Source organism: Nicotiana tomentosiformis, chromosome 7 (assembly GCF_000390325.3).
Source record: "Nicotiana tomentosiformis chromosome 7, ASM39032v3, whole genome shotgun sequence".
NCBI lineage: Eukaryota > Viridiplantae > Streptophyta > Magnoliopsida > Solanales > Solanaceae > Nicotiana > Nicotiana tomentosiformis.
In genome coordinates this window covers 49,780,551-49,804,035 of record NC_090818.1, presented here as the reverse complement: position 1 = coordinate 49,804,035, position 23,485 = coordinate 49,780,551, and the positions used below count along the sequence as shown (strand labels likewise).

Below are 23,485 nucleotides of genomic sequence, written 5' to 3'. Positions count from 1 at the left end.
AATTTCAAAAGAAACCCTACTTATCCAGATGCGATTAATCTTTACTTGCAAATCACACAAGTTTTTTGCATGTTTTTAAATATATTGCCATTCCCCATTCATGTGGGGGATTGTTAGGTTTCGTGAATGAGTGTGAATAAAAAATGGAAGAGGCACCTTTTGAATTGCACCTCTTCATCTCATCCTTTCATTATCTATATATTTAGAGGCTTAATCTCATTTTTCATTGATGGAAAATCTGAAAACTTTCCCCCTTTTTTCTATATTGTTACATTATTTTTCCATATAAACAAAGTGTCAAGTGTGATATGCTCTGTTTGTTGAATTCGCTGAAGTTCTGTAATTTCGATTGAAAGTATTACAGAATAGTTTTTTCCGTTCTATCCCGAGAGAAAGTAATCCATAACCTTGAGCAACAGTGAGGGGATTAAATTTCTTAAGGACACACATGCAAGCAACTTGTGGGCTCGGAAATTATTTATATTCTCTTTTATCGAACTAACATTTCTTTTTCTTCTTTTTTTTTTTTCTGATTTTCTAGTATCGAACACAATTTACTAACAGTATCTACACAATGGTTGTTTCTTCATACTGAAGTTATTTTCCTCCAATATTATCATTAGTATCAAGTATACACACTTCTTAAATTTACTGAAGTTATAACTTTAATTACTATTAATAAGGATAATTTAGTAAAATAAATCAGTAATGAATAAACTTTTAAGAGGTTTGCCAAATCAATTGGACCAACCGGAAAGATAATATACTGGAGGGAGCCACATCCTTATTTTGTACACTTGCTGACTAGTAGTACATTATTTAGTGGTATTTACTGTTTACATAAGGATAGTTTTCTTTTTCGTTAACGATAGTTTTTAATTACTACGGCACAATTAATTAAGTACTAGCAATATTCTTGGGGCCCATTTGGTCCTAGATTTTGCAAGTTTTTTCCAAAAAAAAAAATTGGCAAAACATATTTGTTTATAGAATTTATCAATGTTTTGGCAGATCTTGAAAATAAAATTTTCAAATTCCAAAACTAGCTCTTGACTTGTTTTTGGCCCAAAATATAACTGTTGGAATTTTTAACAATTTTAAAAATTACCCCAAATTTTTATATTTTATAAAAAGTTCACCATCTATTATGACCCAACTAATCCACCAGCTAATTTCTATAATTTTTTTTTGAACTGATGGATCTTGTCATATTATTACAATTTGACGAATTATAGTATCTAGTAATTGTATTATTAGCCGTTGATATTAAAATATCAAGTTATGATTTTAGGATAGTGTATTATGTAGTTCATTATAAAAATAATAATTTCCAAACTTACTTATGTTCAGGACTATGGTTTGTAATAACGATAATGAATGGCATCAATGAAGGTTCTGCATATACAAGATTAGCAAGTTGTTTTTTTGGTTTTGTGGGGTATTTTTGATTATTTTTAGAACTTATCACATTTCATGTATTTTTTTTTAAAAAGTGAAATAAATTTTTAAAAATTATGTCCAAACAGATTTTCATCTCCAAACCAAACTTCACCCAAATCAATTTTTTAAATAACTTCTTACCAAACATTTTTTTCCCTTCAATTTATTAATTAGCCAACACGACATTACATTCTACATACTCATAGATCTCCTAAACCTTAGCAGCATAACATGAAATCAAAACGCAAGTGGGTAATAATACAATAGCGCCACTGCTAATTAACTGGTTTACAAATTTTCCATCAAGAATCATGGCCATCCACCGCCAAATCCTCCACCAGTTGATCCACCAAGCCCGGTGCCTACTCCTCCACTAAGGCCGCCGCCACTGCCACCGCCCCCACCCATGCCGCCAGCACCAACACCTGCTCTAATACCAGCACCAACCCCAACCCCAACACCACCTTCAACTCCTGCACCAATGGGCCCCACCCCAATACCCAACCTCCCTCCTATTCCAGCTCCAGCTCCCCCACTAATGGATCCTCCTATACCAAGCCCAGTGCCACCTGTTATATAAATAAACAGAATATTAGTAAGTAAAAATAAAGGCTCAATTCGAAGCGTGAAAATTATTTTTCTTTATATCTCCATGTATATAATGTTCGAGAAAAGCACTGACAAGATGCAACAAAACATATTGCCAAAAAAACATTTTCTATTTAGAAACTGAAAATACCAAGAGTGCTTTTATATATAAAGCCTTCAAACTTTTTGTTTTTTTAATTTTTAGAGGCCTTCAAACTGATCAATTTTGCCTTTTGATTTCGACATGCCACTTCATATATATATTATCACAAGTTATTTAAAAACCACCTGCAGTACCATTATCTGCAGCAAATCCACCAATACCATTGTCATCTATCCCGCCTTGGTAATCAGACGTGGTCACATTTGCCGCAACAAGAGAAACATTTTCGTTTGACAATTTCCTGGCACCAACAAAAGCTCCTACTAAGAGGACAGATACAAGTGGTAGAAATTTAGTGAACATTTTCACGAGCAAGAGGTTTAAAATTCAAAAGGGATATTCGAGAGTTTTGTGAGAAGTGAAGGATTGTAGAAGGGATTTTATAGGAAGTTTGCGCCCAAAGAAGAATCCAAAAACCAACCGTTTACTGTATATTATTACCATTCAGTGTAAATGTGTGCATGAATTTTATGTGGACATCTGGAAACCATGCACGTCGAAATACAGTGTTATGATTACAACTTAAAGAACTCTGCAACTGTATTACATGAAAAAGAGAATAGGCTCCTCAGAAACATGATGAACAGTACTTAATTCGGACAGGAGAAGGATTTTGACTCATCAGCCAATAGTACAGACAAAAGTTTTGGATGATCTTATGCTAATTAATAACCTACAGCTAGAATCCCAAATTTCTTTATGATCTTACCCATTGACCGTACAAAATATATTTATATAATTTTCTCATTTAAAAGATAACAAATTTTAAATAACATTAATTGGTAACTTCAAATAAATTCTATATATACAATAATAGTATAAAAACGCATGATCATTATATTGCAGCTAGTGTACTATACACATGGAAAAATATAAATATATATTGCTATCAGTGTAATAAAATTAACCTCTTATAGTAGGTTATGGAGTACCATTTTTTTTTATGTCGCCAATGATACTTGTCATAGAGAATTAACTGTGTTATACTATCTAATAAGTGACTCGATTATATTAATTTTTTTTATACGGCTAGTGTATAAACTTATTGCTTTATATGGTTAAGGAGCTAAACATGCAACAAGTCATGCTCCACTTATCACTACTGGAAAAAGGGTTTAAGTGGCGACAAAATTTGTCACAAAAAGTTTAATTGTCGCCGCAGAATACCTTTCGTGGCGACGACGCGGCGACCAAGTCGGTCGTTGACCATACTAAATGGCAGATACTTATTGATAGCGACTTATAATGGTCGCCATAAAAGGTCCACCTTTCGTAGCGATATTTGTCGTCACAAAACTTATTTTGGATTGCCACTAGAATTCACTTTAGAGAATCCGTCGCCACTAAATGCTAGCCTTTGGTAGCGACTCATATCGCCTAAGGGTGCTAAGAGGGCCGGTCCAGGCCCGGGACCGCGGGCCAAACGGGCCATGACCGTTTGGCCCGGTTTTAGTGGGCTTGGGCCGATCTCGTGGGCCGGTCCTATGATTTGGGCCCGTCAGGCCCGGAACCGTTTAGCCTGCCAGAGCCCGGTCCCTTCACGGGCCAAACGGTCCCAACGGCTATTTTTAAAAAAAAAAAAAAAAATATATATATATATATATATATATATATATATATATATATATATATATATATATATATATATATATGTCGTTGGGGTGTCAAAAATAGCTGTTGGCTATTTATAAAATAGTCATTTAATCCCCCTCCTCCCCCAACTTTGTTTTAATCCCAAACTTTTTATAATTATATTTTTTTCCTATTTTCAACTATAAATACCCCATCATTCTTTCATTTTTTCTTACAAAATCATCAATCTATCACAATCTCTCTGTAAGTTTCTTCTATAATTACTACTATTGCTTACTTTATTGTTACTAAGTGTATAATATATAAGCTATATTCGATATATATATATATATATATATATATATATATATATATATATATATATATATATATATATATATATATATATATATATATATATATATATATATAGCTTATATATTATATATTTAGTATATATACTATACTATACTATATATACAACTTATATAAGCTATATAAGATGTATATATAGCTTATCGAATATAGCTTTTATATATATATATATTATACTATACTATTATACGTACATCTTATATAGCTTATATACTATACACTTAGTATATATATATATATACTTTTTAGTAGTAACATGAAATGACCAAAGTATGGTACTTTTTAGCTAGTATAAATATGGAATGATAGAAGAAAAGGTTTTAGCTCAACTCAGTTTTAGTTGAAACTGTAATCTGAGTTGAGCTAAAACTTAATCTTCTATCATTCCATATTTATACCAGCTAAGAAGTACCATACTTTGGTCATTTCATATTACTACTAAAAAGTGTGTATATATATATATATATATATATATATATATATATATATATATATATATATATATATATATATATATATCGATAAACGGTGATTTCTATTTTAGCTTAGTTGAGAAGGCAGTGCGGATTACCTCCCGCCACTTGATCCTATTAAAATGGTATCAGAGCCTAGGTACTTTCATGGTATATATGAGATAGATATGAAATATTCGACATAGATATGTTTCTGAAATATGGATTTAGGAGAAACTAGTATGAAGAATACTAGGTTGGAAGAGGTAGATATACCTCAAAACCTTGATTTGTTAAACAAATAGACTATTCCTAAAGTCCCTATTAGAACAATCTATGATTATGGATAGTTTGATAAACTCTCTTCTAAATAACTTGTTAAAACAACTGAGCAATCTTTAGCTTTAAATTCGTCTGAACAGACAATTCGTTTGTTAAACAAGCATGATATAGAGGTTTGTAAACACCAGTATAACTATCTGCATATTAGTATGGTACAAATTGCTTTTAAGCCATTAACCCTTAAAGGGCTACCGGAGACGTTTTTGGTTGCTCTCAGAGATGCCAGAAATCTGAATTTTAGACAGTCTCTGATGAGTTCTATTGAATCTACTATTGCCTACTGTTGAATCTATTGTTGCCTACGGCCCAGTATATTTTAATACTCAACCCAATCTGCAATTATCTCTATCTGATGTTAATATACTAGATGCATTAACATTAAATGTGAAAACGCATGGTTATAATTATGCGCCTGGTTCCGAACTTATATATTTATCGTATAGAATTTATTTTAAATTGTTATCTACGTTAAACCCTAGATGTAAATTATATGATACATCTGATCAGACTATATTAGTGAAAACCAATTTTACAAAGTCTAAGGTCACCACGAGGAGACCTATTAAGTGAGAAGAAATTAATTTCCCAACTACCTGGACTTTGGACTCAGTTATATCACCAAGTTAGATTACAAATGCTGTTAGTAATACTGAATATTCCCATATTACTCAAAATTCGGATGGTAGGATTTGCATTCAGTTTGATGAAAATAATTCCACTTATAATAGGCAGTCATTTTCTAATAATAGACTTTTGTCTGCTACTAGTTCTAATTATAATAGACATTCTTTTACTAGTCGTAGGTTGTTGCCTGATATTCAACACATTTCTCCTGTTAAACCAGTCTATGGACCAGCTAGAAATCGTGCTGCATCATTACACACAATTTCTACTAAAGTGGGTGATAAGCCAATTGAAAGGGTTAAGATTAACCCCCAGAAAAATATTGTTTAGGATAGTAATAATATTTCTAATAAGGATATTCCTTCTGCGTCCGAGATGGATTTTGACCCAAATGATGTTTAAATGATTCCACACCAAATTGATTTTAGTCCAGGGTCACAAGCTAGAGGTTATATTCAAAAGGAATTTTTCAGTAATAAATGGAACCGGTTTAAAACTTGATTTTTTGATACTTATAATAAAGAGGATTTAAACAATATTTCTCAAGAATTTTATGAAACTTGTGCTTTACATAATCAAATTATGTATTTTATTCCTTGGTTTATAACCACATATTTACCACTTTTTATAAAAGTTTTGAAAAGATCATATAAAGACGGAAGTGGCAATATTACTAAAGCCACCTACCCTCCTCAAGCACCTTTTGTTTTACCTAATAATACAGGTATTACTTTTACTGTATTTCAAAAATTTATTAATGAAGATATTGCTGCAGTCAGCATCGCAGAAATTAATAAATTAATTTCTTAAAATAATTATTTGAGTTTATACGTTAAATTTTTGGGTGAACACATAAGTTCTCTTGATAAAAAACTTATTGATTTGACAGCTTTGATAAAAGAGATGAGTACTAGCAAGAAAATAACTGATATTGCCTCTACGTCAGGAAGCAAATCAGAACCTCAAATTATTTTTACTCATGTTCAAAGACCTCCTGAGATTCAGGATTTTAAATTCAAATCTTTAAATGATTTAGAAGAACTTCTTGATAAAAAGTTATCCGGTTTGAATATCAAACCCATTGATTTATCAAAAGATTTTGCTGATAAATTAGATACTACTTTTGACTATAAAAAGGATATTTTGTCAGAGTTTAATAAACTCAGAGGTTATCCCAAAAAGAATAGTAAGTTTGCTGATAGCATATATGCTGATAAACCCAAAATACAAACTTATTATTATAATCATCCTACTCCTCAAGATATTTTAATAGAGGAACGTGATTGAAATCAGATTAATACATCTTACAGTGGTTCCGAAATTTACGAATGGAATCTTGATGGATTGACTGATAGACAATTGACTATTCTTGTGCATAGAATGTTTATGTATGCAACTATCTATAAAAGTGTAAAAAATACAGATAGAACTATTTGCAAAATGATTGTTGCAGGTTTTATTGGCCAACTTCGTGGCTGGTGGGATAATTATTTGACTGTCGAAGAAAGAGCAATGGTTATTAATGCTCAAGCCCCTGACGAAGGAGTTGATAACTTAGGCATGGCCCTAGTGGCAAATAGAGAAGATGCTGTTTATACTCTTATTCTTACTATATTAGAACACTTCAACGGTAGATTTACCAACCAGCATGAGACAGTACGCACTCTTCTTAATGGTCTTAGATGTAAGGCATTAGGTGAATTCAGATGGTATAAAGATACCTTTATGAGCAGGGTTATGGAATTACCCGAAAACAAATTTGACCATTGGAAAGCCAGGTTTATAGATGGCCTTCCCTCTTTATTTGCTGAAAGAGTTAAAAAGGTTCTAAGAGGTAGCTATGGTGAAATCCCGTACAATAATTATACCTATGGTAAGTTAATAGGGATATGCACACAAGAAGGATTAAACTTGTGCAATGAGTTAAAATTATCCAGACAGCTTAAGATGGATAAACTTAAAGAAAAATCCCAGTTAGGAGATTTCTGTACTCAGTTCGGTCTACCGAGACTTCTACTCATAAGAAGAAGAAATATAAGTATCATAGATACCCCAACCAAGATAGTCCTTATAGGAGAAAGAGATCTAGATATAGATCCAAAGAAGAATGAGAAGCTAAGAAATCCCATCGTAAGGCTACTAGATTTACCAAAAATAGATCTAAGAGAGATCTAGCTGACATTAAGTGTTACAAGTGTGGTAAATTTGGTCATATAGCCCCGAATTGTAAGCTTCAAAAGCTGAAAACCTTAGGACTAGACGATGAGTTACGTGATAAGGTTTATGGTTTGTTATACACTTCTGGATCAGAATCTGATTATTATTCTGAGTCAGAATCCGAAGCTGAAATAGATTTACTTGATTTATCTGATAGTGATAAAAATATTGATAATACTTGTACAACTTGCAAAGGTAATACATGTACTTGTGATGATGATAAATTTTATAAATTGCAATCACAGTTTCAAGATTTGAACATGAAAACTATTACATATGATAATGTAATAGAACTTTTAAAAGAAGTTACTGATAAAAAATTTCGTGAAAAAATTATTAATTTGGCTGCTAGTTCAAGTTCTAATTCAAGTTCTAGTTTTGCAAAATCTTTTGAAAAAGAATTTGAATATTCCCCGCCTTATTCTTTACTAGAGGTTAATAACCGTCTTTTAAATAAAAATGCAACTCCAGCAAGAGATTCTTCTTTCGATGATTTAAAGGTTGAAGTTGAAAACTTGAAACGAGAGATCAAATCTCTTAAACAAAATCAAATGATTTGTGATCATAGGATTACTAAGATTAAGAAAATCAATTCTCCAGCTGAGAAATCTAATGATAAAAACAAAGGTATTTTTGAAAATGATATTGAAGAAAAACCTATTAATTTTGATCCTAAACATGATATGTTTTTAGGAATGATGCAGATTATTACTGCTCATAAATGGTATATCAAATGTACTATTCTCATTGATAATAGTTTTTTCATTATAAACATTGCTATAATTGATAGTGGAGTAGATGTTAGCTGCATTTAAGAAGGTTTAATACCTACAAAATATTTTCAAAAAACTACTCATATGGTTAGATCTGCATCCGGACCTGCTTTAAATATAAAGTATAAACTTCCTAATACGGGCATTTGTCAGAATAAAGTCTGTATTCCTCACTTTTTTTTCTTGGTTAAAAATCAGTTATACCCTCCTATTATACTTGGAACACCGTTTATTAATGCCATTTATCCTTTTACTAGCATAGACTCGAAAGGTTTTACTGCTACTTATAAGGATAAAAAGATAAGTTATACTTTTGTTACAGATCCAGTAACCAGAGATATTAATGCTTTAATTGATATGAAGCAGAAACATATTGATTCTTTGCAATTAGAATTGTTTAGTATGAATATATTTGATACTTTGAATTCCACTAAAGTACAGAATTTCCGAGAATATTGCTATTGATATTTGTGCAGAACATCCCAGTGCTTTTTGGAATAGGAAAAAGTATATTGTCACTCTGCCTTATGAAGATAATTTCTCTGAGGATGATATTCCTACTAAATCTCGACCTTGTCAGATGAACGCGGAATTAGTGAAATTCTGCAAAAAAAAAATTGATTGATAATTTGTTACAAAGGGGTTTGATAAAACCCTCAAAGTCTCCTTGGTCTTGCACAGCTTTTTATGTTAATAACGCAGCTGAAAAGGAACGTGGTATTCCTAGATTAGTCATTAATTATAAACCCTTGAATAAATATTTGAAGTGGGTTAGGTATCCTATTCCCAATAAAAGAGATTTATTGTCTAGATTATATGATGCCAATATATTTTCAAAATTCGATTTAAAATCTGGATATTGGCAGATTCAAATATTTAAAGAACATACTTACATAACTGCTTTTAATGTTCCATTTGGGCAATATGAATAGAATGTTATGCCTTTTGGTTTGAAGAATGCCCCTTCTGAATTCCAAAAAATTATGAATGATATTTTCAACCCCTATCTAGACTTTATCATTGTTTATATCGATGACATTTTGGTATTTTCCAAAATACTTGAAATGCATATTAAGCATTTAGATATTTTCAAAAGAATTGTTATACAAAATGGTTTGGTTATCTCAAAACAAAAAATGAGTTTATTCCAAACTAACATTCGATTCTTAGGACATTATATTTGTCAAGGAAAGATTACTCCTATTCAAAGATCGATCGATTTTGCTTCAAAATTTCCCGATGTTATTACTGATAGAACTCAGTTACAAAGATTTTTGGGAAGTTTAAATTATATATCACCTTTTTATAAAGATTTGTCACGTGATTTAGCCCCCTTATATGATAGGCTAAAAAAGGATTATAAAAACCCTTGGACTGATAGTCATACTACTTTGGTTAAAAATATTAAGCAACGTGTTAAATCTTTACCTTGCTTGACCCTTGCTAATCCTGCATGACAAAAGATTATCGAGACTGATGCGTCTAATATTGGTTACGAAGGGATTTTGACCCAAATAAATCCCAATAATAAGCATGAATATCTGATTAGATTCTACTCTGGTAAATGGTCTGAAGCCCAGAAAAAATACGTTACTGTGGCACATGAAATGTTAACCATAGTAAAATGTATTTTAAAATTTCAAGATGATTTATACAATCAAAAGTTCTTGATAAAAACGGACGCACAATCTGTTAAATATATATTTAACAAAGACTTTAAACATGATGCCTCAAAAATGATATTTGCAAGATGGCACGCTCAATTAGCCCCTTTTGATTTTGAGATACAATACAAAAAGGGAATTGATAATTCTCTGCCAGATTTCTTATCTCGTGAATATTTACAGGATGGAACCCCCCGGGGTAGGGGAAGAGGTAGAAGTTGGGGAAGATCATCCCCATAGTCCAGAGGAAGATCATCACCTTCAGGATCGTCATACGGATCCACATCAGACTTTTCAGTTATACAAATGGGAAAAAAGAGTTTAACCAATGAGAGGATATCTCTCAGAGAAGAATCATCGATCGGACTATCCGTCCATCTGGAAGATATTTCAGAAGATAATCCGTTATACCCACATTTGCAGGCATATTTGACTGCTCAAAAACAGAAAGATACTTCTGCTAAGCAAAGTGATACTTTTGCTTCCATTACAAAAGATGACAATGATGATATCAAGTCATATGAGAAAGTGTCGAAAAAAGAAATGATATTTCTTTTAGAAAATTCTGATATTCAGAGAAAGGTAGAGCCATGGAAGATATTCCAAAGATATTTAATAAATAGATTGTATTATCCGGGTGAGTCATACAAAACCCGCTCCTATTATAAAACAATACTCACCAGTACTGGCAGTGCAGAGTTTCAGCACTTTTCTGGTTATAGCACAGACGAGAATGTTTATAACTTCTCGAAGATTATAATTAAACAGATTATATCTGTTGAAAACTGGGGTATATCCACAATGAAAGAAAGGCAGATAAGCCTTAACAAATCTCGAATGAATTTTACCTATTGAGATTATATCCAGGCATTTGATAAAGTATTATACTACAATAATGATCGACACAAACATATTTGGTTTATTAAAGTATGTGTAAAGATATTTGCAGAGGCTATTTCTAATTGGTTTCTAAACTGGTGGTCATACCACGGTCCGACAGTAAAAAATTTACCTGATCTATTTCTCATGTTATACAAAGAATGGATAAAAATTTTCCCCTTTATAAACAATTTATATCACACAGATCATATCTGTTACCCAGAAAAAATTGACCAGATTTATTTCTTTCTGGAATTCTCTATTCCTTGGATTCATAAATGGACTCCAAAAGTTGGATTCACTGAAGAACAAGTCCTATGCTTATACAAGACCTTTTACAACAACTTTTGGGATAAACTAATGAAAAAGGATCCCAAAACGAAGACATTATATGGTCAAGAACTCTTAGATTCAATCAAAACAAAAATCCAAGAATATTCTAGTAAACCTCAGAAAGAGGTAATTGATGACAGCTCAGTACGGCATATTGCCAGAAAGATCTCCTTTCAGGAAGGAGATAAAGAAGAATTGATTAACAACTACTTGGAAGAAGTCAAAAGAAATTTACTTCGTTCCATTAATTAATATGAGAAATCAGACACTTTTATGCAAAGTGAAACCAACAACGATGATATCGCTAAAGATTCTCAGCCCTTTGAATCAGAGAAAATACTATCTGATGAAGATTTGCAGAATGCGGAAGAATTCCTCCGCAAAATGAAAGAATCAGACAAGAGACCAGCACCGTGAAACAGCTAGACCCCACAGCACAGTGAAGCCGTCGGACCCCACTCAAACAGTAGATACACTGTTCATCAACAGTAGAAATACTGTTTTGTATAGTAAAAAGACTGTAACAGGGACCCACGGGACCCACTTTTACTGTTCATAGATTCTTTTCTTTTCTATTTATACGTTTCATTCGTTCAGAAGAAAGAAGAAGGAAGCGAGACCCTCTCTCTCTAGAATTCTCTCTCTCTCTCTCTTCAAAGTGTAATTAAGAGTTTGTAATTTGTAGTTTGAAAACAGAAGAACAAAGTAAATAAAGTTTTCAGTTCTTCATCTTCAAGCCTTGCATCCCGGCCAAAGGGTACTGATTTCTTTCTTAGTTAGTTTTTCTTCTACTCTCTCCTCTCTGGCCGTGACGATGTCCAACTAAGAGACTTCATATCTATGTTGAGTATCTAACTTCTCTCCTATATAAACCATGAAAGAGACACATCTATTTAAATATAAATGAACTTTATATATAGAGTTTTGACTTGGTGTCAAGATGGTTGGTACAGTCTAATGTAACACTGCTCTTATTGGCTTTGCCTTAGTGGCTTCGTCTAGCCAGTCGTGAACCTCAGCCCGATAAAGGAGTTAAAAAGGGCATCTTCTTTCATGGTTAGAACTGCTAGACACATGGGCTCAATAAAAGTAAGTATTATATTACGATAGACCCCTTGCTTGAGTAAAGGTTTTAACCTTCCATACAGTCATTAAACTATATATAAAATTCAAGTATATTTCAATTCTTATATCCTTACTGATTGTGCGGATCACTGCCAGTCTTTAAATATAAGGATACTGAATTAGCTAGATTAAAAATTCTCAAGTATGTTAAAATAGAAATCTTTAACTGGTGGAAACCTCGGTGGACATATAAATGTCAGCAGAGGTGCGAAACAATTTCAGTTCCCGGTCAAACGGTGATTTCTGTTTTAGCTTAATTAAGAAGGCAGTGCGGATTACCGCCCGCCACTTGATCCTGTTAAAATGATATATACATCTTATATATAGTATATAAGATGTATATATAGCTTATCGAATATAGCTTTATATATATATATATATATATATATATATATATATATATATATATATATATATATACATCTTATATCGATATACTATATATACATCTTATATACTATATATATTCGATATTAAATATTGAATATTAAAATTTAGGTCACAATTCTATAATAAAATTTACAAAGCATTATCTAAGATATTTTTTTTAACATCCTTTTGTCTCTAATATCTATTTAATTTTTTTTTTAAAAAAAATATGTTGAGCCCACTTAGCCCACTTAGCCTACGGGCCGGGACCGTTTAGTCCGGGACCAAACGGTCCCGGTTCCGGTCCCGGTTCCGGTCCCGGGCTGGTCCCTACAAAAAGCCTGTTTGGTCCGGACCCATTTGGCCCATTTAATTTGGGACCGGCCCGGGCCCGGGATCGTTTGGACCGGCCCACTTGGCCCGTTTAGGCCCGGGACCGGCCCACTTGCCAGCCCTAATATCGCCACAGATCATTAGCGGCGACTCTGGGTGCAACCAAAACCTGACTTTGGTGGCTACTAAAAATTACATTTTAGTGACAACTTGGTATTGCCACCAAATCGACATTTTTTGTGGCATCAAAATGTCGCTACTAATTATATTTTATTTTAGTGACAGTAGGTTATAATCGCAAAAGCTCTTATTATTCGTCACAACACAAGTTTTCCATAAAAGAAAATATAAAACTACAAATATTTGTACAACCCGATAACAATTCTCAAAATAAAGAATTGTAGTCTTTTTAATGTTAAAAAGTCTACACGGTCAAAAGTAGTCAATGTATATACAATGCCATTTCACGAAGTATCTTGTCCATAAAAATATCTTCAAACTACACCTTGAGCAACTTCACTTCCTCGTTCTTGAAGTATCTTGTCCTTGCTATTAAAAAATAAAGATGAACATCATTAATATACGCATATGTACATAAAAGACTGTAAGTTTGAAGAGAAAATTAGCCGAAAAGAGCGAGAATAAGTAAAGCAAAGAAAGGTATTTCTAAAAAAATTCTAAACCCCCACAAGCAATAACTTTTTAAAGCATGAAAACATCAACCTTGCGGTGTGAGATGCTTAGTCTAAATTATTATAAAAAATTTCAATCAGTGTGAGATGCAATTGATACTTTATGAAATTCAGTTATCAAAACCAAAACTAATAATAATAAATCTGAAGTGCACGAATTGAATTGAATGCACATAGTCGTATTACATAATCTTTGTCCAAATTGTTGAAAGTAACACGACAACGTAATATTTGATTAAGAATCTACTGAAACCATCTATAATGCACAATCAATCACCGGTCAATAAAATAACATAATTGAATTCTATGCAGTCAGCCACCTAACAATGATTTATTCATTCCCTTGATATGGTGAGTAAACACACACTTCACATGATCACCAAAAAACTACTTATGCATTGAGCAGAGAGGGACATGTACTAGCGACCAAAATGGCCATAGATAAATTTGAGAATTTCTTAGTAATTAGTTGGTCCCCATAGCGTCTAGATTGGTTTTGTCAGCAGATTTAGCACTCAACAAAGCAAAGGGGGTTATTTTCTTGAATGTGAAAGGAGAGGGCGGGGACAGTGGAGTCCCCATGTATTTGCTTTTGAATTTAGACATTGTGCTAAGTTTAGTTTCAAAAAAATGGATACATATAAAATGAAAAATCAGTATATAGTCTGTCACTTTTTAGGTAAAGGTATGTTTCTTTCTCTAGAGTAGCTTTATAGTAGTATTATTGTCCATGTCTTAGTAAATGTAATAAAATGACAAGAATAATTGCTATGTCCAATCTCCACTGATATGAAAAATAATCAAGTTAAATTAGTAGAAAAAGAGAACCATGTCATATACTCCCAAATCTAAAAGAGCAGAGTCTAAACATTCTAACTAGTGCTTTTAACTGGAGTAGTCAATTGTTCTTACTAACTCTTGATATTTAAATTTTAATAAGAAAAGCTACTTAATTACAGAATGGACTCAGTAGAAATTCTTATATATGCTTATGTTTTCAATAATAACTCATTCAGTTTTAATAAAATATAGAGTAAAACTGATTTCAAGAGAAATCCCTACCAGTTGCATTCTGATCAGCCATGCATCCATCTTTTCTTCAAACTTTTTGTCAACATGCAAATCCATCCGTGCACGCTCAGCAACAATTTGTTCTTCTAGCTTACTTTGCAACTCAGCAACCATTTCTTCTTCTAGCTTGCTTTTCAACTCGGCAGCCATTTGCGCACGTTCTTCTTGTAATTTTCTATCCATTTCCTCTTGCATCTCTTGACGCATTCTTTCCATTTGAGAAGGCATACTCACCTCTAAGTCTACCTGCTGCAAACTGCTTTTTTTTTTTAGGCTTCTTTCCATACCCTTTTTCACGAACATAGCCAGTTCGTTGGCCAAGTACAGTGGCTAAAATCTCATCTGCACTCATTGGCTGCTCATTTTCTTCAGATTGTTGTTGAGTTACAATTTTCTTGAGTTGGCCCTACAAATATGTATGAATTTATAGTATAAAATAGGAAACATATAATAAAATAACAAAATAATTATTCTAAGAAATTACATGAATTTGTTGTGACGGTGGATCCGACCACACTATTTCTCCTTTGTCATCCTTACGAGTATGTTGGAGCTCCCAAACTCGATCTGGTGTTGCTTTGTTTCCACTAACATGATCTCTCTAAAATATATTTCAGTAGTGAAAAATATTTATAAGCACATAATATGTTATAAATTAATGACGAATAATTTTATAGTGATTGTGGTAAATGCATTTACCGTCGATTCCTCCACTTCGACAAATAATTTTGAGCCACAAGAGTGCTTAGTTATCTGTTTTCCCCTATTAAGTTTGTTCCTCTCACTTGCAGCCTAGCAATTAAATCAATACATAAGAACCAATAATTAAATATTGATTTATCAAGAATTTTTATTACAACGTTACCTTGAATTTCGGACTCCCAAAAAGTCCTACAAGAAACACCCAATCCTCAGGCGGAACATCATCCGGCCTATGAGACAATCTCTCTTTATAAGTATTATAGAGATTGTATTCTTTATGCAATCGAGTCTTCCATGCTCTAAAAAGCCTTCGCATAGTATCAACAACAAGAGCTTGCAACACATGTTCTCGCATACCACTAACTTCAAATTTATCCTAAAACAAATATGTAAAGCATAATTATTCATATTCTCCATATTTGTAACTCCACAAGCATCATGAATTATTTCTGGAATATCATCTGTTTCAACAGTATCATCATCTACTTCGACATTGCATACATTATTAGAATTTTTAACTCTTACTAATACTTCTCCATGCAAGTCCCACACTTTATAACTGTCCTAAAAACCTTTCCCCACTGAGTCTCTTCTTACTTGGATTCTTGTCTTGAACGCAGTATTTCTACACCCTTACAAGGACACTGAATTACAGAGCTCACATTTGGTTGACTGTATGCCCAACCAAGAAAGTCATCTATTCCTTTAATATACCTTCTGTCATATCTATCCCTAATATTCAACCAACTTTTATCCATATCTTTTCTACAAAAAGAAATGCAATCAATTAACCAATTAAAGGGAATCAATAATTAAAGCAAACCAATTATAAGCAAGTATTGAACTCAATGATTCTACACGAGTAGAAATCAATAATGGAAACACAAGCTATATAAATAATGTTTGAACTGAATAATTCTACACACATACACACACTAGGATATAGGACATCAATTTTTTTTATAATAATGAAAATACATTAGATATGCTAAAAAATAATTAAATACCATAAAATGATCTTATAGAAGACAAGTCCCCAAAAAAATTAATTTAATTGTCATGTAAGGTTAGACTAAGTTTATTTTCCCCTTCTCAAAAGGTGAAGAACCACTTATCTAACTTTAAATGTCATGAATGAACTCTCATTAAGACTCATAGTTCAGAAGACGATTTAATATAGAATTCGTTAAATTAACACATTTAATCATTTTGTATTATCGGTAAAAATAAAATAGATTAGTTAATGGAATTTCAATGAAGACAAACTGATAAAGAACATATATTATAAAATATAGGGAATGAAACTAATACTCAGGCAACTCCAATTTGGCCCAAGAGTCGAGCTTTGGCCAAAATTTCTTAAGTTAAGACCCATGCAAATCATAAATCATACAAAGACATACCAAAAGAAATAGGTATCTCGGAGAGATTCACCACAAAAATCAGCCTCTAACTTTTTTTATTTCCTAAAAGTATGATATCTGATGAAATTTGGCTTATATCAATTGCAGAACACAAATGTAGCACTGACTTATAATTACTAACTCTCAAGACATTAGGAAAATATATAAGACACTCTTAAGTTATAAGTATCCTAATGACATGATATCTGGGCTTAGTTAGACATTGAGGCATGTTCATGTAGTAGAGATTTTACAATAGCAAGGAAGATTCTAAGCAAAATTCGGGCAAAATTCATGAGTTATATCACTACACCTGGAATCCACCAACTCAAAATTCATTAGTTCGAACCTAAATATGGCAAACGAACTCTGGTAACAAGATTAAATCACAGAGAGCAAGCATATATCTTTTGGGCATAATCTTTTCATTTAAAGAAGTACCAAATTAATCTTTTGGTCCTAAAGGCATGGTGTCCTAAATACATAAATTTATTACCTATTTGGTTATGCCTAAGTCATGATTTCTGGTTGACAGAATACTTTGAACGAATCTGAACTGGTCAAACTAATGATAGTTCTACAATCAAGTTCAACAATAAAGTTGAACTCAAGCAACAAATAATTCCTAAACTGATTGAGAAGAAATAGCTTACTAATATCCTTTAATAAAACCTCAGAAAATCAAAGAAACAATACACCTTCGTTGGGTTCTTCAGCGCAGCAGGGTAAAAATCGCCATTTGGGTGAGAATGGTCACTTGGATTCGTCGATTTTGTGTTCTGGCTTAGGGCTTTTTTGAAGAGAGAATTTCCATTTAGCTTTTGAGATTACAAATTGGTCTCTTGAGCAGATCTCTACCCTTTTGAGTTAGGGCTACTTTTGAGTTCTCTTCCCTTTTTGAGCGTGAGAGATTTTTGAGAATTGAGAGCAAATTCTTTTAACTTTAAAAAGTAGAATAAATAACTTTATATATTTCTAAAGTGTTTGTATTTTAATTTATCCTTGTAACTTTAAAATGAAAAGAATAGTGGCGATCAAATTGCCACAAAGTCAACGAGCTAATTTTTTGGCGCCAAATTTTCTCTCTTAGCGGGAAAGTAAAATTTTGTCATGTAACTATAGTGTCTTTTCCATGGCAACCTATTATAGTCGTCACATATAACTTTACCTTTCTATTGCGATTTGCTAGAGCCGCCACTAAATCCCTAGCCTTTGTGGCGATTAGTAGAGTCGCCACTGATACCTGCCACTAAAAATCCTTTTTCATGTAGTGTATTTACGGCTTTGTTTTCTGAAAATTAAACCAAGTGCGTCCACTGTCTAATCCAAGTTCCGACGAAATACCGGCAGTGAATTTCTTGAATTCTATAAGTAGCTGAAAATCATATAACAACTCAGAAGTCACTAAACCAAACAGACATTCAGTCTCTTAAACGAATGAATTGGGATATGAAAACTAGGAATCAGGAGTAACATATACGCCATGTTTCTCGTTGTCAATGCGTTGAGTTCAATTTTTAATGGGCTGGGGCCTCGGGTCATGAAAACTAGGAAATGCAAGATTTAGTTGAGATTAAACGTATTCTTTGTCGAAAAGGAATTTTTTCGTATATATACGAAAATTTAAACTTATTTACCCACCTTATTTAAGTTTTTCTATTTGCAGAAAGTAGCTTAAGTTCTTTTTACAAAATATATACAATCCGGTCAAAATCTACAATTTATCTACAACTTAAATACAATTCTTTTTTTTTTTATAGAATTCAGTCAAAAACTATAATTTACATATAATTTATATACAACTTATATACAATTATGTTAATTGTATTTTGTGTACGCCTTTTCTACACCCTATATACAAAATATATATAATTTATTTATGACTTTTTCGAGTTTCAATCTGAAATTCTAACCTAAACCATCTCGAATCTTCACCAAAATCTCTCAAAATTGAGATATAAACTTTAAAAGATATTTTCATTCATTTGCAACAATACCCAATTCAAACAAATAACAATTTCACAAAATTTGATTTTTGAATTCAAAGTTTCAAAGCATTATAATGGCTGTCAATGGAGATTAATTTTTAATATATGTCATTTTTTTACTGTTTCAAAATACCTAACCTAACAGATTCATCTAATTACTGGCACGTTGTTGTTCAAGAATTTTTTTAAGCTTCGCACAAAGATCTGAAACTGGCATTTCTTTAACCGGAGAAGCAAAACGAAAACTTTTCTGGGAATTTAGTTTCTTCTTAGACCCAATTATTGCTAAATGTTTCAGTTAGACTCCCTCCTTTATCATCCAACAATGACTACTATTGGATTAACTTGAAAATTCGACTGATTCGATTTTTTAGAAGATACCTGGGGATTGTAAGCAAGAATTAATTAGGGAACACTTAATTAATACTAAAAATATATAAAATTGATAATTTATATACGAAGTTGTAATTAAGTTAAAACCTTAATAGTGGGAGTAAATAAGTTTCAAAATTAGTATAGATAAGTAAACATTTTAAAGAAAAATATGAGATAGTGGGGTTTAAAAATAAATTACTCTCCCTTAATTAGTACTCCTTTTTATTTTTTGTTTCCTCTTTGTTAAACAATATTACTATTTGAAGATTTAAACAAATTATGACTAAGATTCTTTTTCATTTTAACTATAAAAAATTGTGATTACACTTTATGCATGCAATTTTAACATAAGTGGAGTAATTTATTTCAAAAGATAAAAAATTGATGTTCAAATTGACATTGAAAATTTGATAGATTCTTCCTCGTTTCTTTTATATTTTCATGTGCGCATAATCTGTCATTTTGATTTCTTTTTTTCATTGAGCAAATTGTTCAAAGTGAATTACAGGAAGGAAACAACGATCAATTAAAACAAACAAGTTCATGAATTGTCAGCATAAACATGCCTTTATTCTTCAATCTTCACTTTCTACAATCAGATGGGACATTGGCTAGCTTCAAATGGTGAATATTCTCACATACTAAGCTTAAAACATAAAATTAAAGCTTCGGCCAACTTCAAATTGTTATTTTTTTTTTGGTTTTTTTTTCACTTCCAATTATTCTTCAATGCGGCAAATTTATTGGATCAGATACCGCCTCCACCGAAACCTTCTCCTATTCCAAAGCCATAACCGCTACCACCATTCTCTCCGCCTCCGCCACCACCGCCGCCGCCTCCGCCGGTACCATCTAAACCTGATCCCTGACCGCTACCGAAGCCAAATCCAAATCCTGAACCAAATCCACTAGTAAAAGCTCCACCTCCTCCACCGCCACCGCCTCCTCCTCCTCCACCAGACCCTCCTACAATTTGGGCACCTAGTCCGAAGCCATCTGCTGCAGGGATCTTGTAGTCAAAGATTGTAGCTACTGCATCTCCCAGGAGCTTCCTAGCTGAAGTGTCACGTACAAATACCCCCACAACAATGAGAATAATGAATGCCTTTGAATGTGGTGTCACTGCACGCAAATAACATCCATCATAAGTTTTTATTTTCGAAGCTTTAAAAATAATGAGATTAGTAACATGTAAAATAATATAAATTATGTGCTACAATATGAAAATTGCTCTCTAGGAGAGACGATGCTCGAATTTGAAGCTGATAAGTTTGGGATTCTAATTCTTTTAAGTTATTGAGTTGTAAATTAATAATTTGTACATATTTAATGAATTTTTTTAGACAAATATGAAGTTTGAATAAAAACAATTGAGTTCGGCCGAACATATAGGTTGTATTTCTACGTGTTTTCTATTCAGTGTACAAACACACATGACACTTTTGTGTTCTAAAATAATATGACAAATAGGACACTGTCATGGCAAATTAACTACCAATCTGAAACACGAGTAAAAAAAAATCTAGATTTTTCACTATTTTAAAAAATCAATTTTAGAGAAATATGAGGAACTCACTGCTATATGGTTTAGAAAACCAAAAACAAAGAGACTTACAATAATCAAGTACTACAATTTCTTTGTAGACGTAAGCATCATTAGTTTAAGGAAAAAAAGGTTTAGGAATCCCTTACTTTTCATTCTTCGTGTCTGTAATTCTGTGGAAGAGATAAGATGGTTTTGCAAGATAGAATTGTACAAAGTCCCAGGAGTTTAAATACTAGAGATAGCTGAAGATGTGTAATAACTCATAAGTTAAATTCTCGCTAATTAATGCGATAACATAAAACTGAACATCTTAGAGAAAGGTTATGAGTTATGACTCGCGTCTGTAACAGTAATATTTAATTAATGGGTGAAAATAATGTTCCCATGACCCCTGTTTAATATTTAAACTTCCTAAAATTTGAATAACGTACATTTTTTTCCTCTTGACTAATTAAATATCTAACGGTTGACCAAACCTACAACTCTATAATGACTAAATTTGCCTTTTAATATTTCTTTACGCATTTTACGTTAATACTTGACGTAAACTCTGAGACGAACATAATTGCTAGAGTTCTAGAATAATCTATATTGTATTTTTATAATATAAAAATACACATCCAGAATAATGGCTTGAACAATATATAATTTCTTAATTCGGTTTTAAGAATATTTATCTACTACATGCAAATGATGACCTGAATTTCAAAATTACTTTTCGGTTCACTTAGCATATTAATATAACATAGAGTATTCGTTTATGTGATAATTGTTCTGAATTTTCTTATCCTTTTAACTTAATCTAAAACAACTAATAATAATAAAGCTAACTACATAAAATCTAACTTTTAACGTTTTAACACTTGTAGACACTGAAGATTTCGAGGAAATTGGCAATTCATTTTAAGTACACTTACAAATTAAAATTGATATTGTCAATTTTAAGTTTCTGACTTCACCAAGTTTGATGTACATACTCTTAATCCTAATTAAACTAAAAAATATAATAAAGTGATCAGGTAAGCTAATCGTGTATATAATTCCATGTAAATATAGCCAATTAGCCATTTCCAGAGCCGGCTCAACGGCTTGGCAAGTAAGCTAGGCATATGCTCAGGCCCCCAATTTTCGAGGGGCCCATTTTATAAAGGAATAGGTTATGTGTTAATTTTTTTTTAAAAATGTTTAAGCATTTTATATTAAAAGTTTGTCATTGTGAAGTTGATTTGAGTGTTGAGGGATAAAAAAAGTCATCTTGGTTAAAGTAAACACATCTTTATAATTTTCTTAAACTTGATGTAACTTTCATTTTGTATTTTTTACATTCTAACCACTAAAACCTATAAGTATTATTTTAATAAATTGAGATTGCTAAATGATGATAATTTGAAGGAAAAAAAATATATTGTATTAACCTTTGATGATCCTTAAAGCATAGCAGTCACTCTAATATTGATGGCTTAGACTTATATTGAGTTAGTGTTAAAGGGAAATAGTACAAATAGAATATAGTACTCTAATCGATATACTTAATTACATAAAAAGTCTTGACTTTATTTCAAATGCCTAACAATTGTCGCAACGGAAAAACGTTTTTCAAAATAAAAATACATACGATCAACAACGTCTCAAGAGTGATTAAATCGGTTAGCTATACTATCAATTAAAAAATAATTACTAAAAAATAATTATAAAAAATTTAAGCCTCTAATGGTAGTTAGGTTTTAGGCCCCGCTTTTGTCGAGCCGCCCTTGGTCCATTTCAATGTTCTTTATATAATAAATTAGATTTTATGATAAGTATTCGCTAGATGAAGGCATATGTATATTTACCCATAAAACGGTACAGTTGAATTTATACGTGATTTATAGACAAGTGAATCGATTTGATCCTAAAATAATAAATGAATTAGACAAAAATATAAGACTTAGCGTTAAAATCGAGATAAGACGATAGAGATCTTGAGCCCGGAAACAGAGCTTCCGGGGGCAGTAAGAATAATATAAATGAGCAAGAAAGTAAAATGTTATTAAGCTTTGAACAAAGTCTAGTATATGCTTGTCAGAAAATTCGTCCCCTTACAATGATGGTAGAGCTCATTATGTATATCTGCATCTAGGGAACAAAGTCCTAGGATCAAGCCCTCTAAAATGACAATTATGAGGGCCAATGAAGAATGTGTAACGATAGGCAGTGAAGGCCATATTCTTTGTAACAGACCATGCACTTAATGCCATAGAATATTCTTCATTAAAGGCTACCGGATGGCAAGCATTTATTCGCCTCCCTCCAGTACCAAACGAGATCGTCGCCTTCGGACCCGACTATCTTTTTTCTTTGGCTCCGCATGTCGCTTTCTCATGCGATCATAAAATATGAACATATTTTACCCTATACAGATAGACCCCCTGCTTTCTGGTGGCATAACTTTGTGTCACCGGGAAGTTGATAGAGATACC

The 23,485-nt window shown here is 32.3% G+C and overlaps 2 protein-coding genes and 1 long non-coding RNA gene across 4 annotated transcripts; all 3 read right to left on the bottom strand.

Annotated features, from left to right (window-relative positions):
- Window positions 1-1,535: 1,535 nt before the first annotated feature.
- On the bottom strand, window positions 1,536-2,544 carry LOC104110261 (glycine-rich cell wall structural protein-like). 2 transcript variants are annotated; one of them, XM_009619712.4, is made up of 2 exons: window positions 2,317-2,544; window positions 1,536-2,009 (listed from the first exon to the last, which is right to left on the bottom strand). In XM_009619712.4, the coding sequence occupies exons 1-2, from the start codon at window positions 2,492-2,494 to the stop codon at window positions 1,750-1,752; spliced, it is 438 nt and encodes a 145-aa protein (XP_009618007.1). In that variant the 5' UTR covers window positions 2,495-2,544; the 3' UTR covers window positions 1,536-1,749. The 2 variants fall into 2 exon arrangements, with proteins under 2 accessions (XP_009618007.1, XP_033515609.1); XM_033659718.2 differs by having other exon boundaries at window positions 1,562-2,009; window positions 2,326-2,544.
- An 11,185-nt stretch (window positions 2,545-13,729) lies between these two features.
- On the bottom strand, window positions 13,730-15,799 carry LOC108947528 (uncharacterized). Its single transcript, XR_011409341.1, has 3 exons — window positions 15,497-15,799; window positions 15,004-15,418; window positions 13,730-13,798 (listed from the first exon to the last, which is right to left on the bottom strand). It is a non-coding gene; the product is annotated as an uncharacterized lncRNA (long non-coding RNA).
- Window positions 15,800-20,006: 4,207 nt separating this feature from the next.
- LOC104110262 (putative glycine-rich cell wall structural protein 1) lies at window positions 20,007-21,362 on the bottom strand. Its single transcript, XM_009619714.4, has 2 exons — window positions 21,173-21,362; window positions 20,007-20,602 (listed from the first exon to the last, which is right to left on the bottom strand). Exons 1-2 carry the CDS (start codon window positions 21,177-21,179, stop codon window positions 20,229-20,231), a joined length of 381 nt encoding a protein of 126 aa, XP_009618009.1. The 5' UTR covers window positions 21,180-21,362; the 3' UTR covers window positions 20,007-20,228.
- Between the last annotated feature and the right edge of the window lie 2,123 nt (window positions 21,363-23,485).